The sequence below is a fragment of the Peromyscus maniculatus genome, chromosome 5, assembly GCF_049852395.1.
Source record: "Peromyscus maniculatus bairdii isolate BWxNUB_F1_BW_parent chromosome 5, HU_Pman_BW_mat_3.1, whole genome shotgun sequence".
Classification (NCBI taxonomy): domain Eukaryota; kingdom Metazoa; phylum Chordata; class Mammalia; order Rodentia; family Cricetidae; genus Peromyscus; species Peromyscus maniculatus.
Genome location: NC_134856.1, coordinates 62276786 through 62303634, shown reverse-complemented (window position 1 = coordinate 62303634; position 26849 = coordinate 62276786). Strand labels below are relative to the sequence as shown.

Below are 26849 nucleotides of genomic sequence, written 5' to 3'. Positions count from 1 at the left end.
TGAAGGAGGGAGGGAGGGAGGAGGAAAAGATAAAAGACACAATTAAAAAAAAATGTCAAAAGGCTTTGTTGGGCTCAGCTGGAGAGCTGCTTGCCAGACCTGAGTTCAGATCCCCAGCACCCACACAAAATCTGGGGACCACATGCCCAGTTCTGGGAAAGTGGTGACAGGAGTATCCCCGGATCTCACTAGCCAGCCAGCCTAGCTACATCAACGAGGGCTTTATATAAGGCTACATATAAGGGCTATATCTTAGAAGGCTTAGCCTCCAGCCCACAATGCTGGAAGGTGCTGGAACCTTTCAGGGGAGGGTCCCCTCCGGGACTTTGTCGCAGAAGGTGACACCAAGACAACTTTAGTCCCTTCCTATTGCTCCAAACCCAGGTATGAGGTGAGTGGTGTACTTACCCCTGCCCTCCTGAGATGAGGTGACAGCCTCCCACAGAGGCCTAGAAGCACTGGGCTCCCCAACCAGTGTGAAGCTTCAAAAACCAAGACCCCAATTAACCTTTTCTCTTTTTAGGCCTAGGATCTCAGTTTATCTTTCAGAGACACAGAAAGCTGATACACATCAGGAAGATCTGAACTTTGCATTTTAATTAAGTGCCTGCCCGCCAAAACTCATCCCCACTCCCATGTACAGAAGAGCTCTCACCTGCTAATGCAGCCCAGGCATTCCACCCTCTTAAAAAGTCAGGCTTCTACCACTCGGTCAACTGCTCAGTGTTCTACCTCCTATCAGCACACCGAGCCCTGTGGTCCAACTTGATACCCAGTGAGAAAGAAGAAATTAGAAGGCACTCTGGATACACTAAGAAATAAAAAGAAAAAGGCCAAACCTGTTGTGGAATATTACTTTAACTATGTAAAGGTGTGTTACATTTGTTTATGCTGCATTTGTTTAGCAATGTAAAGATGTGCTGCTTTGCCTGCCTAAGGCACCTGATGGGTCTAATAAAAAGCTGAATGGCCAGTAGCTAGGCAGTAGAGGGAAAGGCTGAGCTGGTGGGCAGAGAGATTAAGAGGAGGAATCTAGGCTCCTGAGGAGTGAGAGTGAACCAGGGAGAAAGAGAGGGAAATGAATGCCCAGGGCCAGCCAGCCAGGCAGCCACCAGACAGCAAGACATGGAGTGGGACACACTGAATTGAAGAAAGGTAAAAAGCCCCAAGGCAAAACATAGACGAAGAGAAACAGGTTAATATAAGTTTAAAAAAGCTAGCCAGAAACAAGCCTAAACAGAAGGCTGAGCATTCATAACTACTACGAAGTCTCCATGTCATTATTTGGGAGCTGGTTGGTGGCCCAAAAGAAAGCCTGTTTCAAAAACCAAATACAGAAGGTTCAGTTGAAAGATACTCTTATAAAATGTGCATTTCTGAGCCAGGATACAAAGCTATTCATTCTAACACTCAAGTCCATTTCATGCAATTTCAAACGCATCCTCAAAAAAAAATCTATTATCTACAGGATATATGAATTATTTAGTTATTTTCAGTTCATACTCATTTCTGTCCACATCACCATCCACAATTATTGGTATTCAGCCAGGACTGAACAACATTAATGAGTAGCCTGGACTTCCAGGAATTCTCAGCTAAGTCCTAGAACGAGGACTTATTCAAGAGTTGAAGCCTTTTAAGAATTACGGCTTAAATGTGTAGGATAAAGGAAAGAAGGAAACAGAAGGACCATTAGAAACAAGTCTGTCCTCGGCTTTCATTTCTGTTACAAAGGCATTTTTTAAACTTAGGTTACCAGTTCCCACCCCCCACTTCTGCAATCAAGAACTTGAGCATGGATTTACACTCACCCAGATAAACTCAACCGTGTCGGGAACTGACTACCTTTGTACCATTTGGACTGTTTTACAGTTTGAGTTGCACTTGGTTGTCTTTTTCCTTTTGTTTTTTCTCTAAACTCAGTGAGTATCCACTTCCCAGTGAGGTCACCTGCCTCCCAGCTGGACAGGACCAGCAGGTGTCTCTTGGGAGGTCATCAGGAATGCCAGTGAAAGTGATGGAGAAGTGAGAACTTATGTGCAAGCAAGCCCTAGCCCCTTTGCCTAATACACACCTATGTGTTGTGCAGTTAAATGCACAAAGCCATCTACTGTGGGATAATGTGGGGTAATACCCACTCCAGCCATCCTTCCCTCCTAAAGGAATTCATTTCTCTGGAGACAATTCTATGATCTTCAGGGATTTTATTTGGGTATCAGTTACTTTTCCCTTTGCTGTGAGTGGGGAAAAAAAGACAAGAGCAACTTAAAGAAGGAGGGTTTAAGAGTCTACCATGTGTGGAGCCAATGGTAGCAGGAGCCTCAGACATCAGGTCACATTGTACTCACAGTCAGGATGGCAAGGACAATGCTGGTGTCGGCTGATTTCCTTCAGTGCAGTCTGGCACTCAGCCCATGGTATGGTGTCAACCACATTTACGGTGGGTCTTCCATCCCCAATTAACCTAATCTAGATAATTCCTCACAGACATGCCCAAAGACTAGTCTCTGGAATAATTCTAGATCCTGTTGAGTTGACAGCCAATAACCATCACAGTAAGGGAACACCTCTGTATCCCCAATAACTCTGCAATACAGTCCATTTAAAGGCTATGTGATTAAAATGATAATGAAGGCCAGGAGGTGGTGGCACATGCCTTTAATCCCAGCATTCAGGAGGCAGAGCCAGATGGATTCGAGGCCAGCCTGGTCTACAGGGCAAGATCCAGGACAGGCACCAAAACTACACAGAGAAAGCCTGTCTTGAAAAACCACACACACACACACACACACACACACACACACACACACACACACACACACACACACAATCAAAGTTCTGTTTAACAATATTAATTGTATAAACATGTATTTCTGGGGTTGGAGATGTAACTCAGTTGGTTCAGTGCTTATACTATGTACATAGCATGTAAAAGAGCCTGGCTTTGATTGCCCCACCTCATAAACTAGCCAAGGTAGTTAATGAATTCCTATCATGTGGAAGGTGGGGGCAGGAGGTTCAGGAGTTCAAGGTCATCCTTGGCTATATAGCTAGTTTAAGGTCAGCTGGTTCTACAAGAAACCCTACCTCAAAAAAGTAAAGGAACATTTCTGTACACCAACATGCATTCATCCTTTTAACATTTGAGTCTGTTTAATGTAGTTTCACATGTATCTTCAAATATTTCTATTCATCTGTTCTGTAGCCCTCTAGAAAGTTCACTCCTTTCCACATCTTCATGTACACAGCTGGGTGAAAGGATCTATGGATAATTCAGCTATTCCTTGATTATACAAGAAAAACCTCTTTTAAAACCAATTAGTGCTATTATTTCAGACAGACAAAAATCAGCCAACGGAGAAAACATGGAAAAGGAGAGAAGGAAGAAGGAAACACAGGGTAATGAGACATCCATGGGAGGACTTAGGGACCCATGGAAGGGCCCTGGAACATCTGGGTAGTTAATTTAAAAATGGATTGTGGATTCAGGGCTCGATAAAGTCTCCCAAGAAGCTGAAAATGCATCTCACCACAGGGCTCCACATAAATCCTCATGAATTTATATTAATAGTAGACTGATATTCCATCCTTATGCAGGAGCAAAAAAGGAAATAACGCCAGCGTAAGATCACTAAATACCAATAAGATTGGCACTTAAAGCTACGAGTTTGGATTGTGGAAGGGATGGGGAAATAGGGTAGGTAGACTAAAAGAGCGAGATGGCTTATTGTACCAAAGTACACGAAAAGTAGGGTACTAAAATGTGCTAGACACTAAAATAACACACTGCGCCACACAGATGAAGGAGATTTTGGCCACAGCGGCAAAGCCGGCTCATCATCAAAGACCCACAAGTTCAGGGCCCTGTGACAAGAAAGACATTAAGACTGAATGAGTACACTCTGCTGGGGGCAATTTACTGATGATTACCAAAGTCTAAAATAGTTTTCATTTAGCCCCGCATTTCTGTAGAATACGTAAGTGTTCCCTGAGGCAGAAATAAATATATAAATAAACAACCCCCCTCAACAAATTGTGGTTTCCGGCAACGTTAATCAACAAAAAAGAATTAAACAGAAAGTCTTTAAGATTAGCCATGACCTTATTTATGGCTTCATTACTTGCACAATTTCATTTGCTGGGTTCTTTGTGTCACCTCAGCCTTTATTTTAATTGCAGAATCTCTAACTGTATTAGACAGCTTGGAGAATGGGGGCTGTTGTTCACTTTGTGTGCTGGCTAGTTTTAGGTCGACTTGACACAAGCTGGGATCCTTTTAGAAGAGGGAGCCACAGTTGAGAAAATTTCCCCACCAGACTGACCAGTGGACAAGCTCGTGGTGCATTATGTTGACTGATGATTGACGTGGGAGGGTCCAGCTCAATGTGGGCAGTGCCTCCCCTGGGCTCGTGGTCCTGGGTGCTATAAGAAAGGGGCTGAGCAAGCCATGGGGTGCAAGGCCGTATGCAGCACTCCTCCATGGCCTCTGCGTCAGCTCCTGCCCCCTGGAAGTGTAAGCCAAATAAACCCTTTCCTCCCCATGTTTCTTTCAGCCATGACCTTTTATCACTCCAACAGAAACCCTATCTAGGACACTCTTTCTCACCAACATATAACACATGCAGAACTTGTAACACCAAAAGCCAAATGGCTCACCTGTGTACCTGGTACAGTTAGGTTTACACTTTCACACTGACCAGGAGCTAGCAAAGAGATGTGAACCCACAGGGCACTGCAGAATATGTAGGAGAGGGCCTGAACTGAGAAGCTGGGGGACCAGATGTCCCGTGTGGAGGCAATAGATTACATCTTAGACACAAGCTACAGAATAATTTCAAGCAAAGGTGAGGCATAGTCCTATTTTAAGTTCAAAACCCCAGGTAGTGGTTGAAGTAGGGACTTGTCAAGAACAAGACTGAGGACAAGGAGGATGCTGGGAGACTCCTATAGGCCATGGGAGCAGTGCTGTAGAAGAGGAAGAGACTCGGAATTCCTTAGCTTGACAAACGGGCAGGCACCTGTCATGTGCTACAGCTGAAGGGTCCTGTCTCTAGAAGAAGACGATAGTACAAGCAGCCTGTTTCTCAGAGTGGGGCCCGTTCCACTGGGAAGTGGGGGCGGGGGCCGGTAAACTGCAGCAAAGAAGGAACAGGAAGTCAGATGCCGGTTTGGCTGGCTTCTTGCTCCCGAGCTGAGGAGGTGGAAAGCAGTGATGGAGTTGAGGCCCTTGCAGAGGCTAGAGCTAAAGGAGCAGCCAGTGTCAGCAATGGACAGATGGCAGAGGGTCCCGCCACCTGGCCCAGGTCCCACGGAGCACAGGACCGCGGCGGTCCCTACAGACTCACTGACAGTTTTTACCCCTTTCTAGAACTACCTTCTCACGTTTCAAGAAAAACAGACATAAATAATAAGAAGTGAGTGGAAGGAGTATTTGACTTTTTGAATAGCAAACGCGATTTTGTTATATGACCTGACGTTTTCCAAAGGGCACACGTTTAATAACTGCCTGCATCTCAGAAAATTAGTTTTGTACTGTGTCTGCCAGACTTCTTTTTGACTCAACAGGATTCCAGTTTTAGTGGGGAGGGGGGAACAAGTTCATAAAGGTCTTTTCTTTTAAAACTGGCATTTTCCCTTCATGGTAAAATGCATGCAAAAAGCATATGATTATGGTATTTATGCTTCCATTAAGGCGTCCTAGTCAAGCTCAGTGAGTCTAGCCTACTATTTTCCTGCATTTAGATTTGGAACAGCACAGTTCCTGCTTTATCTCAATTCTATTTGAGGACAATGCATTCTTAGTGGCAAATGATTGCACGATGACAGTAAGCAAATGTCCATAGAGCTGCCTCCGAGTCCAGGACCCGAATACAAATACAGATTGCACGGTGTCCTCAAGTCAATAAAAAAAAAAAAATTACTGACCATGACTTCAGCATACCTTTGTTAGAATTCGAAGCACTCTAAACTTCCTACATGGAACTGTGTAACTTGTATGAAAAGAAACCCAGTGTTGTTAAGAAACAATGAATAAAATACAGGAATCATAACACCTGCGCAAGATAGCCACTTAATAAAATTTTTTAATCAAGGTGAACTGTGAAAGAAATGAGCTGTGTCCAGTGATGATTATAATTGCTTCACAGCTTTGCTATTAACAGATGTTAGGGGCTAGTTCATGGTGGCACCCATGGTTTTCTTTTCCATAGCCCAAGAGCATTGTGTTCCCAATATGGATGAGTCAGCTGTATACAAGTCAACTGGGGAATGGGTTAAAGCAATGAATGGGCAGTGCTCAGCCAGACCTATTGGACCAGAATTCCTAGGAGATGAGCATACCTGGGAGAGGTTCCTGCAGTGGGGTTCATTTGCTGAGGGTTCCCAGCCCTCCTACTCAAGCAGCTCTGGGAACGGACCCCACATTGATAAAGAAACCTCTTACACTGTGCTGTGAGGACATAGGTGGGGTACTCTGGGTTTTCTGCATACTCTACAATTTGAAAACCACTGTTCTAGAACATAGCCTATGTGGCAGCTTGGCATGAGTGCAACGAATTCCTCAGATAATCCGTTTGTAAAGAGGTTTGCTCAGGGGCTGGAAATGTAGCTCATTCGGTAAGGTGCCTGCCAAGCATAGCTAAAACCCTGGGCTCTAGTCCCAGCACTTGCATGAACTGGGCGTGGTGGCACATGGCCAACATTTGGAAGGTAGAGGCAGGTGATAATTTCAAAGTCACCGTTGGCTGCCTACTTAGTTTAAGGCTAGCCTGGGATACATGAGATCTTGTCTCAACCTCTCACCTTGCCCTATTTAGAGAAAGGGGAGGGGGCTTTTTCTGGCCTCCATTATGGAGGCTTCAGCCCATAGTCAGTTGCCCATCTGTTTTTGTGGTTGGAAAGGAGAGTACATGATCGTCGGAGTGTATGGTAAACAGCAATTCATACCTGGAGGACAGGAAGCAAAGAGAGCAAGAGACCAAGGTCCCAGAGTTCCCTCATGGATACACTCCCAGCCACTTGAGGGCCTCACTGGCTCCCACCTGTTAAAAGTTCTCCCCCCTTCTCCATGGCACCATGTACTGGGAACTCTAAACTATGGGGGCTAAAGGAAATTGTTTAAGCCCCAGACTACAGTCAAGTCTCTGACAGTTCCAATCATGGGTCCTGCTGCTAGCCCCACCAGGAGCCTGCCTGATGTGGACAGAAACACCAAGAGTACAAGTGAAGCTTGAGCGTCTACTGTTGACTAGTCTACTCTCTAGAAGCTCAGGAGTTAGGGATCAGTAGGAATTCCATGAAAAGAGAACATGAAGACTTCCAATGGATTCCATGGAAAAGTACAAAATGAAGATTTTCCAACTCTAAATGACCCTGACTGAAACTTGTCACCCTTGTCCAACTCATAGATGAGACAGGGGTATCCAATCTTTAAGTTTCTACTGTTGAAGGAAACACTTTATGACCTGCCCACCCTCAGTTCTATTTCATTCACTGTTTTCTGTATCCATGTGGGGACACTGTGCTCTCTTTAGAATAAAAGCCCATTTGGTAAACAACACCTGTAACACAAATTCTGAAATAGTGTCTATGATGCACTGGGTGCCGAGCTAAGCACTTTGCGATTGACAGAGCTACTCTTTGCCAAGCCTCATGAGCAAATGCCACTGAGAGCCCATTTCACAGGTCAAGGGAATGAAGCCGAGTGCACAGCTCACAACGGAAGAGCACAGAGCAAACTCTGGCGAGCTGGAGTCATAGTTCAAGTTCATGGTCTCAACTGCCTCTGATCTTATAGAAGAATTGCCCAATGAGGTGGAAGTTATTAGGGTTTAAAAGTGTCTTAAACAGCTAAAGAAGAAGGTTCTGCTGGCCAACATTCAACTGATAAAATGCAGCATGAACCAGGTAGCCTCAGCACTGGGGAGGTGCAGGCATGAGGGTAAGAAGCTCAAGGTCATCCTTGGCTGTGAGGTGTGTTTGAGGTCAGCCTAGGATACATAAGATTCTGTCTTTTAAAAGGAGAAGGAGGAGTAGGGGTGAGGAGCACAGGTAAGTGGGGAGGGAAGGGAGAGGAGGGGAAATGAGGAAAGAGGAGAAGTGGGCTTCTCTTTGAGCTCTTCTGTACACAATTCCTTACACCCAACCTAGAGTCTGGCCTCTTGAAACAGAAATCTCTAGGCAGCAACTTTAGCAACAGACTGATTTTTCCAAGGCAACAAGTAGCCAGGTTGGGCACATCAGGAAGGGATTGCCACTGCTCAAGGGCTTCCATGTGGCTTTCCCTTTTAGCTTTTTAGGTAAGGCCTACCCTGGCGCACGTATCCAAGACCCTGGAGCACCTATCCAAGATCCTAGCAGAAAACACAAAAACACCAAAGTGCAATCCCAAACAGCCTTATGATTCTGACGTGCTAGGAATGGAATCAAGGGCTTAAGATGTGCAAGGGAGATCCTCCATCCCAAGACACACACACACACACACACACACACACACACACACACACACACACACACACAATCAGGAAAAATACAGCTCTGCAGGGAGTTCCATCTGCCCAGCTGCTTCCAACATTTACTAGTTAGAACTCTGTCATATAACTCACTAGGAGTTTAAGAACTTAAATGCTTAGGTAGGCACTTGCCTATCTGAGTAAAACAAGGATTCATTCCATAATGAAGAGGAAAGAATAGATATTGGGTAGGTAGGCAACTGGTAGTGTCTTCCAGGGTGCAGAAAAGGATGGGAATATGTCACACACACTGTATCAGACACAGGGTTCTCAGTCAACCAGAACACACCAGCCAAAGAAGAAGTTACCTTAGCCAGGAGAATACAGGACTATGAACCACTGGCCATGCCTAAATCTTCAAAGTCCTTAGTTATACAGAGAATAAATAAGAAGCATACTAACATTATGGTGAATATAAGCCTAATTATTCATACAGAACACAGATTAGGGTCTGCCTACTTAGCATATATCTAATAAGAAAAATCAAAATGTTACCAAGGACAGGAATAAAGAATAGAATGTGGCACCATGACTACAGCATGAACTCAGGCACTAGTACATGTGCTGATACAGTTAGGCATGCATGAGAATACTGACAGAATAAACATGCATGAAACTAAACAGTAATAAAGGGAAGGTGACTAAAGCTTGTACACAGGTACAAACTTACCTGTGGACCACTTCAACAGGCACGAATCTATTTCTAAACGTAACTCTAGGCATTTGAGAAAGCCACCATACATACAATATGTGGAGCTGGGAAAGTGTGCTCATTGTGACATCAGGTTCATATCTTTTAATGTATTTCCCACCTTGCTTCTACACTCCTGGCTGTGAGATCCATCAAAATGATTGAGCAAAGCATTCTGTGGACTGTTCTTTTTTTTTTTAACTGAGCAAAGAAAACCTGAGAAGCACACTTCAGATTATCAGTGATGCCTACAATTCCCACAAAATACAGAGATCTGAAGAGCAAAGTTCAACAGATACCCATTGCAAATTTTGGTGACATTTAGTCAGTCGACAAGCATCTGTACATTATCCATCAGAGGAAACTTCTAAGTAGTTTTAAGTTCTGTATTTCCATTAGAACGATTACTTTTTTAAGTTCATATAAGCATATTTTAGATCACCTTGCAGGCACATTAAAGTCATTGCCCGAATCTAGCTTTACAAACAGACATACACTAAGCAATGCCACTTTCACTGTCTCAACTTCATGATAGCAAAAACTGGATGATGCCATAAATGATATATCAATACGATATTCTAGTCAAAGATCATGGGTCACAAATTTGTAAAAGCACTGAAGGAATCAGAAGAAAGCGATGGGTGAAATGAATCTGCATGTGCCTCACAAAAGTATCTAAACCAACTCAAGCCCGCCTGGGCATGGGAATGGCAGGTGTGGACCATCATACCCAGTGTACCTATTGGTTTTGGTTACAATTTACCAATAAAATAAAATGATGAAAAATTATTAAGTCCACGTTAACATAGTTCACTGAAATGCAATGGATGTGTCATTTTGTTTATATCTAACTTTGTAAAGAGTAAAGTTTTATTAGATGTCTAATGGTTCTACGCAGGAGCCCAGTCCCAATTTATCTTTATATGTATCTAAGTAACAATTACAATCACAACAATTTACAGCAGTGTGGCAGTAGCAAGAGATTGCCTTTCCCTAGAAAAGGACTTCCACACTACCCAAGTTTTTTTTTTTCTTTAGCTCTCCCTTCAACAATAGAGACAATGGAGTGAAGCCACACTCCCAAGCCAAGTCCATATTCAACAATAGGCAAGAGGAAGGGCTTGACAGGCACAAAGGCCACTTCTAAAGTAGCAACACCATTAGTCGTTAATGGAGATCTTATTCTTTGCAAAACTAACATTAAAAAGTTTCGCAAGTGTCTGCAAGCTTTTGTTTTCCCTGCAAAAATAAATCACAGCCCTCTAGTTAGAGCTGAGAGGCCTTGGAAGAAAGCAGTATCAAAGGCGTGGCTCTGAGACTCTGCTCAGTGTGACCCCTCCCTATGAAGTAGACTGTGGGTGGGCATGAGCTGGGTCTGTTTCAGATCAGGGTTAGCAGAGCAGGGCATGGAGACCCCAGGTCTAGATGTTGCAAGTTGGAGTAGGGAGCACTCTGAAAATGCTCCACCCTTTTGAACACTTGCAGAAGCCTTCGGTGATATGGCTACTCTTGGGGAGCACCAGGGTGTAAGGCAGCTGTTTGTGGTTAGTGAGAGCAGGAGGGTCCTCTCCAACTGTCCCTGCCACAGCCCTTCCTCCAGTTTTCAGATCTGGGAGTTGGTGTGGGAGATGTGGAAATGGTTGGCTCTTTCATCTGCCATCAGTAATTCCTAGACCATCTTTTCCCAGTCCCCACCGGGAGTCACTAGCTGACAGAGCTGGGGTTTTGGTGGCCCTTTCTCTCAAGAAAGTACCTTCAGATGCTACTTAACCTTCTGCAAGCAGCTTCCACAATCACAGCAGAAATGAGGCAAAAAGCTTTTAAAGAAAATGTCACTGCCACTGATGAGAACTTCATTCTTGAGTTCTGACATACCCACACGTTAATACACACACAAGTCTTCTGGGGGGCACAGGGAACAGGCTGGAGTGACCCTAAGTGTTCATGTCAGAGGATTCCCTCCTCATATTCAATGGTAAATAGATTTTCTGGGATAATCAGGGAAAATCTAAACTACTGTGGAGGTGCAGGGCCAGAACAATTGCCTTGGGATGCGCTCATTCGGGAGCTGTTGTGATTGCTTTTGTCCCTATCTGCTATTTTTAAAAATGTTTCTTTCTGTAATTGCCGGAAGTTGCTATCTGCATTTGCAAGCTTCTGCTACTAATAGCTAGAAGTCAGTGATTAAAACAAGAGCTGTTGCAAAACTGAAGCGAGGAATCATCACCAGAGTCCACCGATTGTGTCCTGCAGAAGACTCTGAACCAAGACCTTCAGGGCCAGCATTAATTAGAGGATCCTAAACAATTCAAGTTCTTCAACTCCACCCTCAACCTCCTGCATCAAAACAGCCAGCCAGAGTTTCGAGAAGCCTTTCAGGCAAGCCTAATGCACATAAATGCTTCAGAAACACTGTTTTTAAGTAAAACCATTTATAATTTACAAAGCCCAGCTGCCATAGAGAGCGATAAGCGACGTTTATAACACGATTGGCGTATTGTTTATGACAATAGTGTGCACATGTTTGATATGAAAGGAAATGAGAATTATTCTCTTCAAAGCTAAACTCCATATGGTGTTTGAGTCTATAAAGGGAGGGGTGGGGAAAGATCCATTCAAGATTGTTTCAGCTAAAATCTGAAATATGTATATTGCCATTTGAAGTAAGTATAGCAGCAGTACATAGAGCCTTAATAAGTGTATGTCAGTAATATAGGCTCACAGACTCAGTTAAATAACTAGATAACCATTAAAACACAATCGGCATTTCACTCTGTCTGCTGTACTGATAAACATATCAGACCTGAAGCCTATGGCGCCTAATAAGCCTCTTGTAGAGCGGATGTATTATAGTCCTTATTTACTAATTCTTTCATAGTATAAAATTATGCCACCCCCAAAGTGGCCCTTCTAAGTCATAGTCCAAATGAATGTTCCTGCACTTAGTTATCCTATCCAGAAGCCGCTCTAGCAAGACGAGAATGCACTGCTTAAGGTTGAGTTCGCCTTTGATCTAAGCTGTAAGCCAGGGGCATGTCAGGTCCAAGTGGCATGAAGACCAGGGTGAGCCAGGCTGGAACTGTAAGGAAAGCAATCGAAACTTCTTGCTGTTCTTTCCATTAGCCATTGATTTGTGCCAATTCAATACCTTCAGACACAACAGCATTTTACAGGCAGGTAATAACCAGCATTTCACAATGCCGACAAGCAATTTTGTGCTCGGCACAGACGCAAAGCTATGACTACCAGCACCTACCTGTCCCCAGGTTTGGAGCTCCGAGGTTTCTTCACCTGTGCATACAAAGTGTCCATCAGGTGCCCTTCCCTTGGGCTCTGGGGTCTGGCGTTGAGAGCCAAGCAGCCTTCATAGGATGACATGCCTCCATACAGCAACTCGTCATCACAGCCAAACGTTCGATGGAAATCTTGGATTTCGGCATAGTCGCGCTCTCGAGCCTGCCGCTCCCTAAATTCTCGAGTTTTGGCTTGAATCCTGTAAAATTGGAACAATGCTGAAGCAGGAGAAATTATTCCTTTTCTATGAAGCGAGTGCAGGATTCTTCATCAAGCTGTGTTGTGGGATGTACTTTGTTTCATGCAGTTATAGAGGAGGTGTGTTATGAGTGATCATTTATGCACATTTTAGATTCTCATGCAATGCCATAAACACTAAACATAACCATTTTGTTCTTGGCAGTATGACTCGGTGAACTCATACTAATTAGCTGACATAAAAAAAAAAAAAAAACCCAAGGGGGTCTCAGGAACAGCTCAGACAGGGAAGTGCCTGCTGCTGAGGAGAGACAGGGCAATCCCTGGGGCTTGCTGAGTAGCACATCGGTGAGCTGCAGTTTCAGTCAAAGACCAGGTGGGGAGTGACAGAAGATGACAGCTAATGGAGACCCCAGCATCTCCATGCACACCCACACATGGTCACACATAGAGCCAACTGCTCTTTGGGTGGAATTTGAGTCCGGCCCCATGGGTAAAATGTATTGCCTCATATCATAAACCTGGTCAAAAGCCCATGGCTGGCAAGGTCATGGGAGCTACAAGGCCATCTCCTACTGCTGTTTTATTCATTTAACTTGGTGTCAAACTGCTTTCTAAATACTTACCCACTCACACTCTACTTGGACATTACTTCTGATTTTAAAAGGCAAAAAGTAATTTTAGAAAGTTACACATGCACTATCTATTACCTGTCACTTAGCTGCATGTATGTGCAGGTCTAATGAACACACACCACTCAAAGAAAAGCCACACAGACATGAGGATCTGGGGGGGGGACTTCAGCACGAGTGCGCTCCCCATTGCATCAATGGCAGGAAAACCTCCCATCAGAGACACCGGTTTTGATTTCAAATTTTTCAGACAGAACGGAATTCCAGAATGGATCAAGGACAGAAAAGACACCCACACAATCAAATTCTGAAATTAAAAACTGCCTGCATTAAAACTAGAAACAGATCTTAAATGATCTTTTTTTTTTTTTTTTGGTTTTTTTCGAGACAGTGTTTCTCTGTGTAGCTTTGCGCCTTTCCTGGAACTCACTTGGAAGTCCAGGCTGGCCTCGAACTCAGAGAGATCCACCTGGCTCTGCCTCCTGAGTGCTGAGATTAAAGGTGTGCGCCACCACTGCCCGGCTTAAATGATCATTTTTACTGATTTAAAGATTTTATTAAATTACTTCATACAAAGACTCCCTTCAAATTATATTGACATTAAATTTTGGCTTATTAAAAAACAACAATTCTCAGTTAAATTTTGGATAATTTTTGATGGGGAAGTATTTTCATTACACATTTATGAATTTATGAAATAGCTTATCTAAAAGCAACGGACCCTGGCAAGGAGGTGGGGGAAAGTACCCTTATCCTGGGGATGTATGTCTATGAAACTTGAAGGAAAATACTGGAGAGGCTCTCTGAAACATTCAGAATCACCATGCACATACCCAGCAGGTCATCACTGCTTAAACATGAGTTTGATGTCTTATTATCATCTTTATACTTCAGTTCCATGTTGGTATTTACATATGTGTATGTGTGCCCACAGGAACCAGAGGCACTGCATTTCTGGAGCTGGAGCTACAGGTACACTCTTTGCCAACCAACGTAGGTGCTGGAAATTGAACTCAGGTCCTCTGCAAGAGCAATGTTCTCACAGTCATTGAGCCATCTCTCAGCACTGACTCTGGGTGTTTTTAAGACAAAAAGTGATTTGCTAAAGAGCTATGCACCATATGTTTATGGTAGCACTTTTCACAATAGATTTAATGGGGAATCATTAGTGTTCAAAAATGGATAGATTTATAAAGAAAATGTGGGGTATATCTATACAAATGAATACTATTCAGCCATGTAAAGAATGGGATTCTATCTGTTAGGGCAGTGTAAATGAGGTCAGAGGGCATCATGCCCAGTGACAGAAGCCAGAGGCACAGACAGACATCTCCCAGCAGTGAGTCAAAGGGTAGCTGCCAGAGGCTGGAGCAGGCTGGGTGGGGGATGGGGAGAGGTTGCAGAGAGGTCAAAGTCACAACCAGGAAGGAAGGTCGGAATCTCATTTTTGTGGCACTGGGCAGTGACCTCAGCTAGCAGCAATGTGCACCTGGAAACAGAGGACAGGATTTGAATGCAGTGTTTGAGAACATGGTACAGTCACCTCCCTGATTTGATCATCACACCATGTGTCAGAGTGTCATACTGTGTGCTAGACGTAAGTACAGCCATGTCAAAATAAAAATGTAAAAAGCAGTGAAGACTTATTTCGGTGGAGTAGCATTTGAAGACTCATTTTAATGTTTCATTGTATTTACCTTTCTTCATATTTGAACTAGACGTCTGTTTGCATAAATGCCACCTGCATATATATTGAAAAGATCCCAGAAAAGGTACCCAAATCATATGGAGACAATGCCATCTGTGTATGTGCACACACCACACACACACACACACAGAGAGAGAGAGAGAGAGAGAGAGAGAGAGGGAGAGGGAGAGGGAGAGGGAGAGGGAGAGGGAGAGGGAGAGGGAGAGGGAGAGGGAGAGGGAGAGAGAGAGAGAGAGAGAGAGAGAGAGAGAGAGAGAGAGAGAGAGAGAAAGAAAAGAAATGAGAAAATAAAGCTGGAGGCAGAAATCCTCAACAAAATATTAGTGAACAGAATTCAACAATCATACACTATGACCAAGTGGGCTCATCACAAGAATGTGGCCTAGACTAGTTTTTTTTTTTTTTAAAGTCACATGACTCTATCAAATGATGCAAAAGAATTTGACAACTTTACCCCCATTATGACAAAAATCCTCAGAAAACAACACTACGGCAGGATCTCCCCTAAGCTTAATAAAAGTGTTTCTCCAAACCCTATAGCTTCCTTCACACGGAGTGGAGAAAATGAATGTTTCCCCTCCAACAAGCAGTAAGGTAGACACACAGGCCTCGCCACCATCATTCCATACAGGGCTGGAAGTTCTTGACAATTATACAAACCTGGCCAAGGAAATGAAAAGCAGACAGGTAGGAGAGGAGAAATGAGTCCTGTTTTCAGATGATATGGTCTAACAGGGAATCCAAAGGAATGTACAAAAATCTAGAACAACAAAGCAAGTTCAGGAGGCGACAGAGCACAAGATCACCATGTAAAGCCCCAGGAGGCAGCTGAGGAAGCAGTTCAGGTTGTAGAATGTCTGTCTTCTATATAGGAGCCTTGGATTTAATCCTCAGGGCAGTATAACCTGAGTGTAGCGGCGCACAGGCGTAATACCAACATTGGGAAGAGACAGGGAGTCAGAATTTTATGAGTGTCCTTGGCTACATCGTGAGTTCCAGGCCAGCCTGGTACTGGAGGGTTACAGGAGACCTTGTTTTAATACAAAACTCCATTTAACTTCATATATATATATATATATATATATATATATATATATATATATAGTGTGTGTGTGTGTGTGTGTGTGTGTGTGTGTGTGTGTGTGTGTGTGTGCGCGCGCACGCGCATACCTATGCTCTGGGGTATGTATGTAGGTCAGAGGACAATTTTGAGGAGTCAGATCTCCCTTTCTAGGTTCCAGGTATTGAACTCAGGTCTTCAGGCTTGGTGGCAAATGTCTTTATCCATCTCACTGACCCCACTGAACTTTATATTACAAAAGGCAGTTTAAGCACATAGGCTCTGAAATTAAAACTGCAATAGCACCTAGAATAGTTTTATTTTTTTGAAGTACATAGCTACAAACAAATCAAATTATAGATTAAAATGTAACAGAACACAGACAAGGCCAGTGTGGTGAAAACTATGTAATGGAGCTGAGAGAAATGAAAGACCATGTGAGGAACAGAGAGGTGCCCTGTACTCACAGGGGAAACATTCCATGTAAGAAGTGGTCAGTTTTCTCTACAGTGATACACAGGCTCACTGCAAGTCCTATAAAAACCCAGCAAGATTTCTATAGCTACTGATGAGATTATTTTACAATCTACTTTGGGCTGGGGGTGTAGCTCAGTGGAAGTCTGTGTTGAGCATCTGTGCGCCCAGACTTTGATCTTTAACATTGCATGCATAAAAACACCATGTGTAATATGCATGAGGAAAGACAAAGGCTAGAATAAACAATGGCAAAAACAACAACAATTAAATGGTGGCTAACCTGGACTGTCAACTTCAACTTGACAGGACTTAGAATCACCAGTCAGATCTCTGGGTGTAACCTGTGGTGAAGTTTCTGGATTGGGTTAAAGGAGGCGGGAAGAGACATTCTAAACGTGATGGTGGAGGGAAAGGCGAGCTGAGCCCCAGCATCATCTCCACTTTCTGACTACGGGTGCATCTGAGCAGCTGCCTCATGCTCTTCCTGCCTGCCTTCCCCACCACGATGACCAGAGGAACCTCAAGCTGTGAGCCAACGTGAGGACTTCCTCCTTAGTGTGCTTTCCTCAGGAATTTTACAGGAGCAACAAAACAAGTAACTAATACAGGAAGAATCACAGTTCAGATTGTAGATCCTAGTACAGAAACTGCTCTATGGGTCTGTCCCTCCAACAAACACCACACAGTCTACATTACAGTTATTGGAAGTTCAATAGCACATGAACTGTCCCTGTGTGTCAACAGACGGGGCCACATGAAACTAAAAAGTTTCTGCACAGCCAAAGAAACTACCAGCAGAGAACACAGACAGCCCACAGGATGGGAGAAAATCTTTACCAGCTACACTTCAGACAAGGGCTAATAGCTAGAATTTACCAAGAATTGCAGAAAGTAACACCAAGTAAATAAAGCTTTCCAGTCAACAAATGGGCTAATGAATTGAATAGATGGTTAAGAAAGAGAGAACGAGAAACTTTGTTAGGAAGTCCTCAACAATCCTAGCCACCAGGGAAATGCAAATTAAAAGTACCCTAAGATATCACCTCAGCCCGGTCAGCATGGCTGTCATCAAGAAACCTGACAATAAATGTTGGAGACGATGACCAGAAAGAGGGGCCGTTATTCACTGTTCATGCAGTGCAAATGAACATAGCCATTGCAGAACTCACATACATGTGGGTACATTATAACACACAGAAAGGACAACAGGAACGGGTAAATACTGGGTAATGAGGAAGGACTGAATTAGGCAATGGGCACTTGAGTCATGAAAGAGGATCTAAAGCTAATTGTTTTTCTAGCCTTAAGTCTGTCTTGTATTTTTAGATTTTTGGTGGTAAATAAATGCTCAGAAATGTATTTGATAGTGAAAATGTAAAATTCAATGTGAAGCACTATTGCTTCAGAATGGCTGTTCTAATTGTATAGAAGTTCACTGAGGCCGGGCGGTGGTGGCGCACGCCTTTAATCCCAGCACACGGGAGGCAGAGGCAAGTGGATCTCTGTGAGTTCGAGGCCAGCTTGGGCTACAGAGTGGGTTCCAGGAAAGGCGCAAAGCTACACAGAGAAATCCTTTCTCGAAAAATAAAATAAAAAAAAAAAAAAGAAGTTCACTGAAAATTATGAATGTGGGTTTGGTTAATTTTGCTTCAAAATGTTTTTATTTGCATGTCATTTATAACAAAGTTTTAATAAATGAAATAAACTTAAAAAATATTTATATAATTTATAAAACAAAACACTAAATGCACATTACCATCAGACCTGTCAATTGCACACCTGAGCATTTATACCATAAATAAAACCTATATCCATGCAAAAGTACGTGATCACTTTATTTAAAAATTGAAAATAACAACAATATGTCACAAACTGTGACATGTCCCTGTCACAGAATGCCCTGGCTTGGCAGTTCCCAGGAACAAATGATTACCTCACAGAGCAGACAGAATCACCCCAGAGTAAGACAATGAGTTAACAGCGACCTCCACAGCTACCTCCAGTGTGACTTCCTCTCCAACATACCGCCCAAATGACAATACAGAGGCAGGAAGAAGCTTCCAGTTTCCAGGGCTCAGCAAGGGAGGCCTGGGGAGGGGAGGGGCTTTCTGAGGTACAGTAACCTCTTTTCTTGACAACGGTTAAGACCTTCTAGGCTCCTGGAAACTATGGACGTATCTTGTCTCTGGGTCAGTGTGTTGGGCTGTGCCCATCATACTATAGTGATGAGCAGTGTGACCCATGGGAAGAATCTGGATAAAGGGAACATGAGGCCTGATGAGTTCTTTGTCATTTCCTCTGAATCAAAAATAACTTCAAAATAAAAAGGGTTGGGTGGGGGGAGCTAAAAGATTGTCACATGACAACCAAAGTCCTCACTTTTCTCCCTTGTCCTTTGTCACATTTGGCTTTCCAAATATATGCCAAATGTTGATTACAAAGGGTCAAATTTCTCTAGTTTTTCTTTTCTTTTTAATTTTTAAGTTTTTTTTTTATTTAGTGTGTATGTGTGCCCAATGCAACAGTGTACATGTAGAGGTTGGGTTTTTTCTGCCCATCATGGTTCTGGTGATCTAGCTCAAGTGCTCAGAGTTGTGAACAAATTCTTACATGCCGAGCCCTCTAACTCACCCAGTTTTCCTTACTTTCCAGCAAGGAGAGGCAAGTACTTAATGCGCCTCACTCGGCATTTCTTGGGAAGACCCTCTGAAAAGGGGACAGCACTTGACCTCTGACAGGACTTCAGTTAACTGTTCCCAGCATGGGGATCACCAAGATGCTTTCAAAGTGCTCAAACTCCCTAGAAATGCCTTCACCTCCCAAGTCGGAAGCCAGGGCCTTGTTAGAGATGGAATATGCGGAAAGGTTAAGACATTCTCCTGGGAAAGTCCTAGATTCTATACCAGGGTTCCTGTAGAATATTCACAAGAGAAACCGTGATAAGAATTCTAATGTCAATTTAGTAAAGCAAAGAGCAGATTTTTATTACATTCCCTTCTACAATTATGATAGTCAGGGACATAATTATAAAAATCAATTTATTACTTGGTATCCAAAATGAAAATGCTGCATAGTTAAGAGATAATTTCATTCTTTGCATCATACTGTTTTCTCAATTCAGGTTCAACCCAAAAAAAAAAAAAAAAAACAAACAAAAAACAAAAAACCTAAACAACTACCAGAAAGAAAGAAGTGAGCCATTATTTTTAACTTACCAGCACATTAACCTGAATCTCAATTATTATGTATCCAACAACCTACTTTATTATTTTATAACATGTGGCCACTTTAGGACCATCATCCCATCAAAGGCCATAGCCAGGGGTCCTGGGCATTCACATAAGTCAGTCTACCTCTGTCTCTCATGGTGCTGGTATGGAATCCACGGTCCCACACATGGCAGGCAAGGGCTTTGCCACTGAACCATTTACCCGGCCCTTTCTTTCTTCCGATGACCGTTTGAGCTTGGGAATTGCTAAGTTCAGGCTCACCTGGCACTGGCTGTGTTCCTGCCTTGCTCTCCCAAGCAGGAGAGGTTACAATCCAGCTGTGCTATGCCAAGGCTCATCTAAGTTTGGGAACCTGATGAAATTTTGGTGACAAAAAAAAAAAAGAAGAAGAAAAGAAAAACAAATATAAACACAGAGCTAAAGTTCTTAATTTAGAGCCTTCAAAAATTCAAAAGAATGGCCTAAGATGGTTTATAAATGAATTGGGCAACTGCACATGACCCTAAGTTCATTAAAAGCGAGGCTATCCAGCTCTTGGGGAAGCTGTCATCAGGAAGAGGGCTCCCCAGGAGTCCCGAATCTAAAGTACCACCCCAGTCTTCCTGCGCATCACTTTCTCAACATTGCTGGTGGGGCCGGGATTGCAATGGTCTTTCCAAACTACACAGAAATGAATATTCACTGGGGGCCATTTTCCTCTGTATGTGTGTGGGTGGATGGTGTGTTCCTGTGTGTGTGCACAAGGTCAGACATGAACCCGTCAGGTGCCATGCTTAATTGCCTTCAACTTTATGTTTTGAGATTGCATCTGTCCCCGAACCTGAGCTCACCAATTCAGCTGGACTAGCTATCCAGTGAGGGCCGGTTGATCTTTTTCCCACCTCCCCAGGACTGAGATTTCAGGCCTGCAGAACAATACTGAGCTTTTTAGAGGTGTGCTGGAGACTAAGCTTGGTTCTCATCTTGCATAACAAGAGGTTCGCCCACTGAACCATCTCCTCAGCCTCAGGCGACAAGTTCTAAGAGGCCAGTTTCTTGGAAGAGTGCTGATCAGCATGAGATGCTATCTGTGAAACCTAGCTCAACTCCTTTTTGTTGTGCTTTTATCCAAATCTGTACCCCTTAGGTGATCACCAGCAGTCACTGAACTCAGAGAATAACAGCCATCCCCTCAGGAGTCCCCTCTAAAAGCCAATCATGGAAAACCATTCTTTTGGATAATCTTGTTGTCACTTGTGTATTTTAGCCCCAGAGTTCCTTTCCACCCTGTAGCTCATACTGATGATAAAGCCTCAGTGTTATCGTGTTAGCATACCCATACGTGGACAACTGCTACAGAGGGTAGTGGAGGAGCTGGTCAGCACCCCTGTTCTACAAATGAACACCAAGGAGCTTTCCTGCGCAAATGGCACCGGGAAGGTGATTTTTTAAAACCGTGTGTGTGTGTGTGTGTGTGTGTGTGTGTGTGTGTGTGTGTGTGTGTGTGTGTGAATTGTGGGGGGAAATTTACAAGCAAAATAAATTTTAAAAGTCTAATTAAAAAAGCAAAATTAAATGTAAAAAGTGTGAGTGTTCTGGAGATGTAGCTGGGTGGTACAGGCGCTGGGTTCTATTCCCAGCATCTCATAAGCAGAGTGTGCTGCTGCATTCCTAGAGAGACAAAATTCGGGAAACTGTGGGGGCGGGGGATCAGAAGTTCCTTCTCAGCTACATAGAGAAATCCAGTCCAGCCAGTCTGAGCTACATGAACGTTTGTCAAATAAAATCAAAGAAGCAAAACAAAAACAAACACCCAACTACAAAAAAGAAAACCAAGTGATTTTCCTTCTTACCTTTTAAAATTCACCCTTCATGTCTTGTTCATGGCCAAACCTCATGGACAGGGGCTTTGCAACATTCCTAGGTTGTATCTGCATGCTACATATATTCATTCTTGGTGGAGAAACTTACTTTAGGAAAAAAATTTGGCTCAGGGGAGAAAATATTTTCTATGTCCTAATAAGAATATCATGGTTTCTTTATGAAAATTAAATAATAATAATAAAAAAGCCCATTACCTTGCAGCTGAGCCCCTAATGGTTCCAGATGGTCACTGCTATAAAGAATACCCCTCTATTCTTTTATGGAGACCCTGAGGTCACAAATTATCTCTGAGATGTAGGGGTTATTCATGTTTCTGAACAGTTAGGTTTTGTTCAGCCTTATCCATCCCATTTGTCTTGGGCTAGCCATCAGCGACTCTGGTGGTGACCGGTGCCTCCAAATGCAGTGTGACAAATAAACCTCTCTTGCTTTATGCATCTCTGCCCACCCTGCCCACTTAACAACTACTCAAGCTTTAAATGAATGCAGGCAAACACAGCTACACTGGCCGATGCCTACAAACACATCTCACACTGTTCCCCTTCATTTAAGTGCAAGGAAAAAAAAACCTAAAACAACAGTTAAAACTTTTTATCAGGTTTTGAAAAAAAAAAAAAAAGAAAGAACTTACTTTGACTTGCTATTTTCTTCAAACACATATTCACACCTCTCTCTTTGCAGGAAAAAAAGATTCCTTTCTATTACAACGAAATTGCATTGATGCTGTGTAGCAAAAATACACAAAATAATGCAATACACTAAATAAAGCAGGAATGTAAATCCTGTTCCCGCTGTCACTGGATTCTTGCTAACTGTCTCTCTTCGGCTTGACATCAATTAATGATTTTAATTCCAGACTCTGTCACAGTGCCCACCACCCCTCTCTCTAATTAAAATGGATGATGTGTGATGGGGACAAAGCACACAAGATTTTGTTCTTCTAACATTTCTATTCATTAGTATTTGTGCTTTTATAGTAAATGGCTTTTAGCACTAATTGCAGCAGAGAAACATGAAGAGAACACATTTGTGACTGAGCACAGTCTTTATTTATCCAGAGTAGGAACAGATAAAGTCTATGCTGGGTTGAAATCTCCCAGCTACATACAAAATGCCCCTACTTCCAAAACAGGGGGATTCAATGCAGAGAATCATCCAGGGGGAGGTTTGAGATTGGATCTGGGGCCAATGTGAGTGCTCTACCACTGAACTATATCCCCAGTCAAGTTTTTTTTTTAAATGTATTTATTTTTATTTTATATGCATTGGTGTTTTGCCATGGATGTCGGGTCCCCTCAAACTGGAGTTACAGACAGTTCTGAGCTGCCATGTGGGTGCTGGGAATTGAACCCTGGTCCTCTGGAAGAACAGTCAGTTGTCTTAACCACTGCGCCATCTCTCCAGTCTCCCCTCCCCCTTTTCTTTCGAGATAGGGTTTATTAAGTTGGCAAAACCATCCTTGAACTTATTCTAAGCAACATTTGGACTTGTGATCCACTTGCCTTGGTCTTTTGAATAGCTGGGATTAAATACCAATACAAAGCCTGTTTCCATGGTACAATTTAAAGAGGAAAAAAAAAACTTTAAGAAACAGAAATTGGCCTTAGAATAATTAAATAATCAGTTAAATTCTTCTTGTGCTGGGAATTGAACTCAATTTCATTCATGCTAAGTACATACTCTACTACTGAGCTGTACTTTCCACCCTCTAGAGACCCTTCTCCACGTGCCTTGGATTTTATTTATTTCTTTGAGACAGGGTCTCATGTATCCCTAGCTAGCCTTGAACTAGCTGAAAATGAAGGATTTAGCAATTGTCTACAGATGGCCTTAGATTTCTGATCTTCTTGCCTCCACTCCTGAGTGCTGGGATTACATGTGTATGCCTCTATATATGGTTTATGCAACTCTGGGGATCAAAGACAAGGTTTTGTGTACCAGGCAGGCACTCTGTCAGCTAAACACATACCCAATCCTTTTCTAGTAGGGCAGGACAAGGGGGCCTTGAGCTATTCATTGTCCTGCATTAGCCTTCTACTATAAATATGGGTGTAAGCCATCGTATCCAGCAACTTTAATGATGTGTGTGTGTGCGTGTGTGTGTGTGTGTGTGTGTGTGTGTGTGTGTGTGGTGGGATTGTAGTTCAGTGGTAGAGAACTCGTTTAACATGTCAAAAACCCTGAGTGCTATAACTAGCTTGCCACACATGACCATGCACATAAACATGTGGTTAACATTTACAAAAGAGGAACATATTAAGATTAGTTCAACAGAAAACAATTTGAAAATGTTTCAGTTGCTTCATATTACACAGTTGTTGGCTGTTTTAAAAACTTCATAGTGATCTTATGATCCCGTGGTTCTTCTGTGAGAACCATTTGCTCCAACACACTGTTCCATTATGCAGAAGTCTCACTCTGGAAACACAGTCCTTGCATTATCTCTCTCTAAAATACCCATTTTACTGATATTCATTCAATAAAACCTACACTCATGGAAAAATTAGATACAAGACAGTGGTTTGGTTGCTGTGTGGGCAGCAAGGCAAGAAGACGTAGGAATGAAGTCCTATCAAACAAAGGCCCAGGCTCCGAGGAGCCGAGCTCACGTCCACCATCAGAACAGAGCAGCATTTTAGGGATAACATTTAAATACCACAGACATAGTCCTTTCTGTTTTCCAATATTTACCTCTTTAGTAATGGGATTCACAAGTGTGTGCAGGCAAGAAAACACTTTGGTTTGGAGGACATGTCATGAAGCATTAATGAAGGAATTACAGCTTCTATATTTGATGTAGAATCAACCAAAAATTCTAGAACTCAAATACTCCAGTGTAAAATGTTGTTATAGAAGGAACGCGTCCTTAGCGAGAGAGAGGAGGGAGGCTGTGGGGAGAATGCTCTTTTCTGGGTTGTGTTTTTTAATCTATTTTTCCAATCATATTTTCCCCAGGAAGCGACAGTATTCCTCCTCCAAACAGCATGGCTAACGGCGAAAACAGCACAGAGGGGAAACACACTAAAGGAGACTTAGCACACACCACAAGCACCCGACACACAGTGGGACTTAGCACCCCATCACAAGTATCAAGCTTGCAGCATGAGTAGCACCCATGAAAGCATGAAGGATGCACTGCGACTCAGCACCATCATAAACATCACACACCCAGGGTACTGCCATCAGCACCAGTTGGTTATAAACCCACGGTTCATATAAAAATACTTTTAAAAGTATTAAAATATAAAGAGCCATAACTTGCTCAAATTTCTGAATGCAACTGACTTTTTTTTGGACCAGTCACTTTTCAAAGTGACTTGTTCTAAGCCCACGTACACTGTAAATTTACTATGACCAACTGAGTTCCCAGGGTACTGCATCATACAGGCACAGAGGTAGATTAAAAGTCAAAGTGAGAAATGAACCATGCTTTGAGCAAACTATTAACATAAACGAAGCTGTGATGTTCAACTTGTTGTTTAGTTGGGCACATTTGACTGTGTATTATGAAAGTCTCCTGGAAATGTTGATAGAATTCTGCAGGGACGTACAGAAGCCACCTAAGTGCAAAGCAAGCATGTCTGGACTATGAAAGATTGTGCAGTGTTGGCCAATTTCAAGGCATGGAGGCAGAGCATTTCTTCCCATCACGCCATCTGCTCTCTAAGGAACTTGGACATCTGTGGATGACGTGAGTCCATACACTGACCTGGTATGTTCTCTGTTTAGGAGAAAGAAACTCTTATAGCGTGTATGTGATAGAGACTGTTAGGGAAGAAGAATGGGGTGGAAGAAGGATGTACAAGAGTCCATTGGGAGGTATGACTGTGAGCACAGTGCCTCACAGGTACACATATAGCAACACAATGAAACCGATCTGTGCGATGAATACACACTAAAACAAACGAATAAACAAACAGACAAACAGAAGCCCTGCCTAACACAGTACAACACGTTCAGAGGAAAATTAGAGGCTGGAGTCAACTCAATGACAGAATGCCTGGCATGTATGAGCCCCTCAGCTCCATTCTTAGAACTAACAATGATAAAGAGATAAGTAAACAGGTTAAAAAGTAAACAAAAATAAATACTGAGGTAAACGCATATGTATCATACATTCAAACTTTGTGTTTTATTATCCAATACCCCCAATGTCTACATTTTACTGGGAAGCTAAAGAACAGAATAACTGTTCCATTCAAAACAAAGAGAAATGAAAAGCAAAATTCCCCAGAGGAAGAGGAATGAAAATGTTCCCACCTATAATCCCAGGACTGGGGAGATGGAGACAAGGCTTGGCGGTCAGTCAGCCCTAGGTTCAGTGAGAGACCCTTTCTCAAGAAACAAAACAAACAGAACAGAACAATAAAGAGCAGCAGAGGAAGACACTGGGTTTCCACATGGATGCACATCCCCATGGACATGTATAGATGCACATAATTCACACACACACACACACACACACACACACACACACACACACACACACACACGAAACCCAATAAATAGATAAGTTCAGTATTAATGTATGATGTCCACTACGTAAAACGTGTTAACTAAAACCATAAAATTTCACTCAGGTTCAAACGAATAGAAAAGTTCCTGCTTTTTCTTTTTAAAAGCCTTCCTTTGTGCTCCGTTAATTCACAATCATCACAGATATTACAGCTGACTGCAAACTATTTGCCTGTAAGATAAAAGCAGTAGACAGGAAGCCATGAGCGCGGGCAGCACCTCTGCCCGGGCAGGTGCTGGTACTTCTGAGGCCTACCTCTCCTGCTCTTCCTTCATCCGCACCCTGTCCTCTTCTGACGTGAAGGAATCCTGGATTTTGACTCGACCCATCTTCTCCATCTTGTCATCTTTTCGATGTTTGCCAAACCTGTTGGTAATGAAAAATTCTACCTGGTCAATACATACACAGTGAGCTGACCTTTCTCCAATACACACATACTTAGTGAGATGACTAGGTCCCCACAGTGTGGCCCCATGACTCCTGAGTGTATCATCTTCAATTAGAAAATTCTACTAAATTTTAATTAGAATATCCCAGGTAAAACCTTTTTGAAGGGCCACTCCCCAGCCCCCCAGGATCTATGTTTTTTGTGTTGTTTGACAAAACAAAATAAAAAGCTGAGCAAAGCTAACCAGTTTATTCTTCTGAGGGGCTGGGGAGTGGTCCAGTT

The 26849-nt window shown here is 42.9% G+C and overlaps 1 protein-coding gene across 20 annotated transcripts in view; it reads right to left on the bottom strand.

Annotated features, from left to right (window-relative positions):
- The window catches only part of Pard3 (par-3 family cell polarity regulator), a 552281-nt gene that overhangs the window by 121271 nt on the left and 404161 nt on the right, over positions 1-26849 (bottom strand). For 19 of the 20 annotated variants that reach the window (XM_006982506.4, XM_076572359.1, XM_076572357.1 and 16 more), the window contains 2 exons: positions 26435-26545; positions 12458-12694 (listed from right to left, as the gene is read on the bottom strand). In XM_006982506.4, the coding sequence (XP_006982568.1) occupies positions 12458-12694; positions 26435-26545 (348 nt within the window). The remainder of the gene's footprint in view (positions 1-12457; positions 12695-26434; positions 26546-26849) is intronic. The other variant, XM_042277891.2, reaches the window with a different exon arrangement.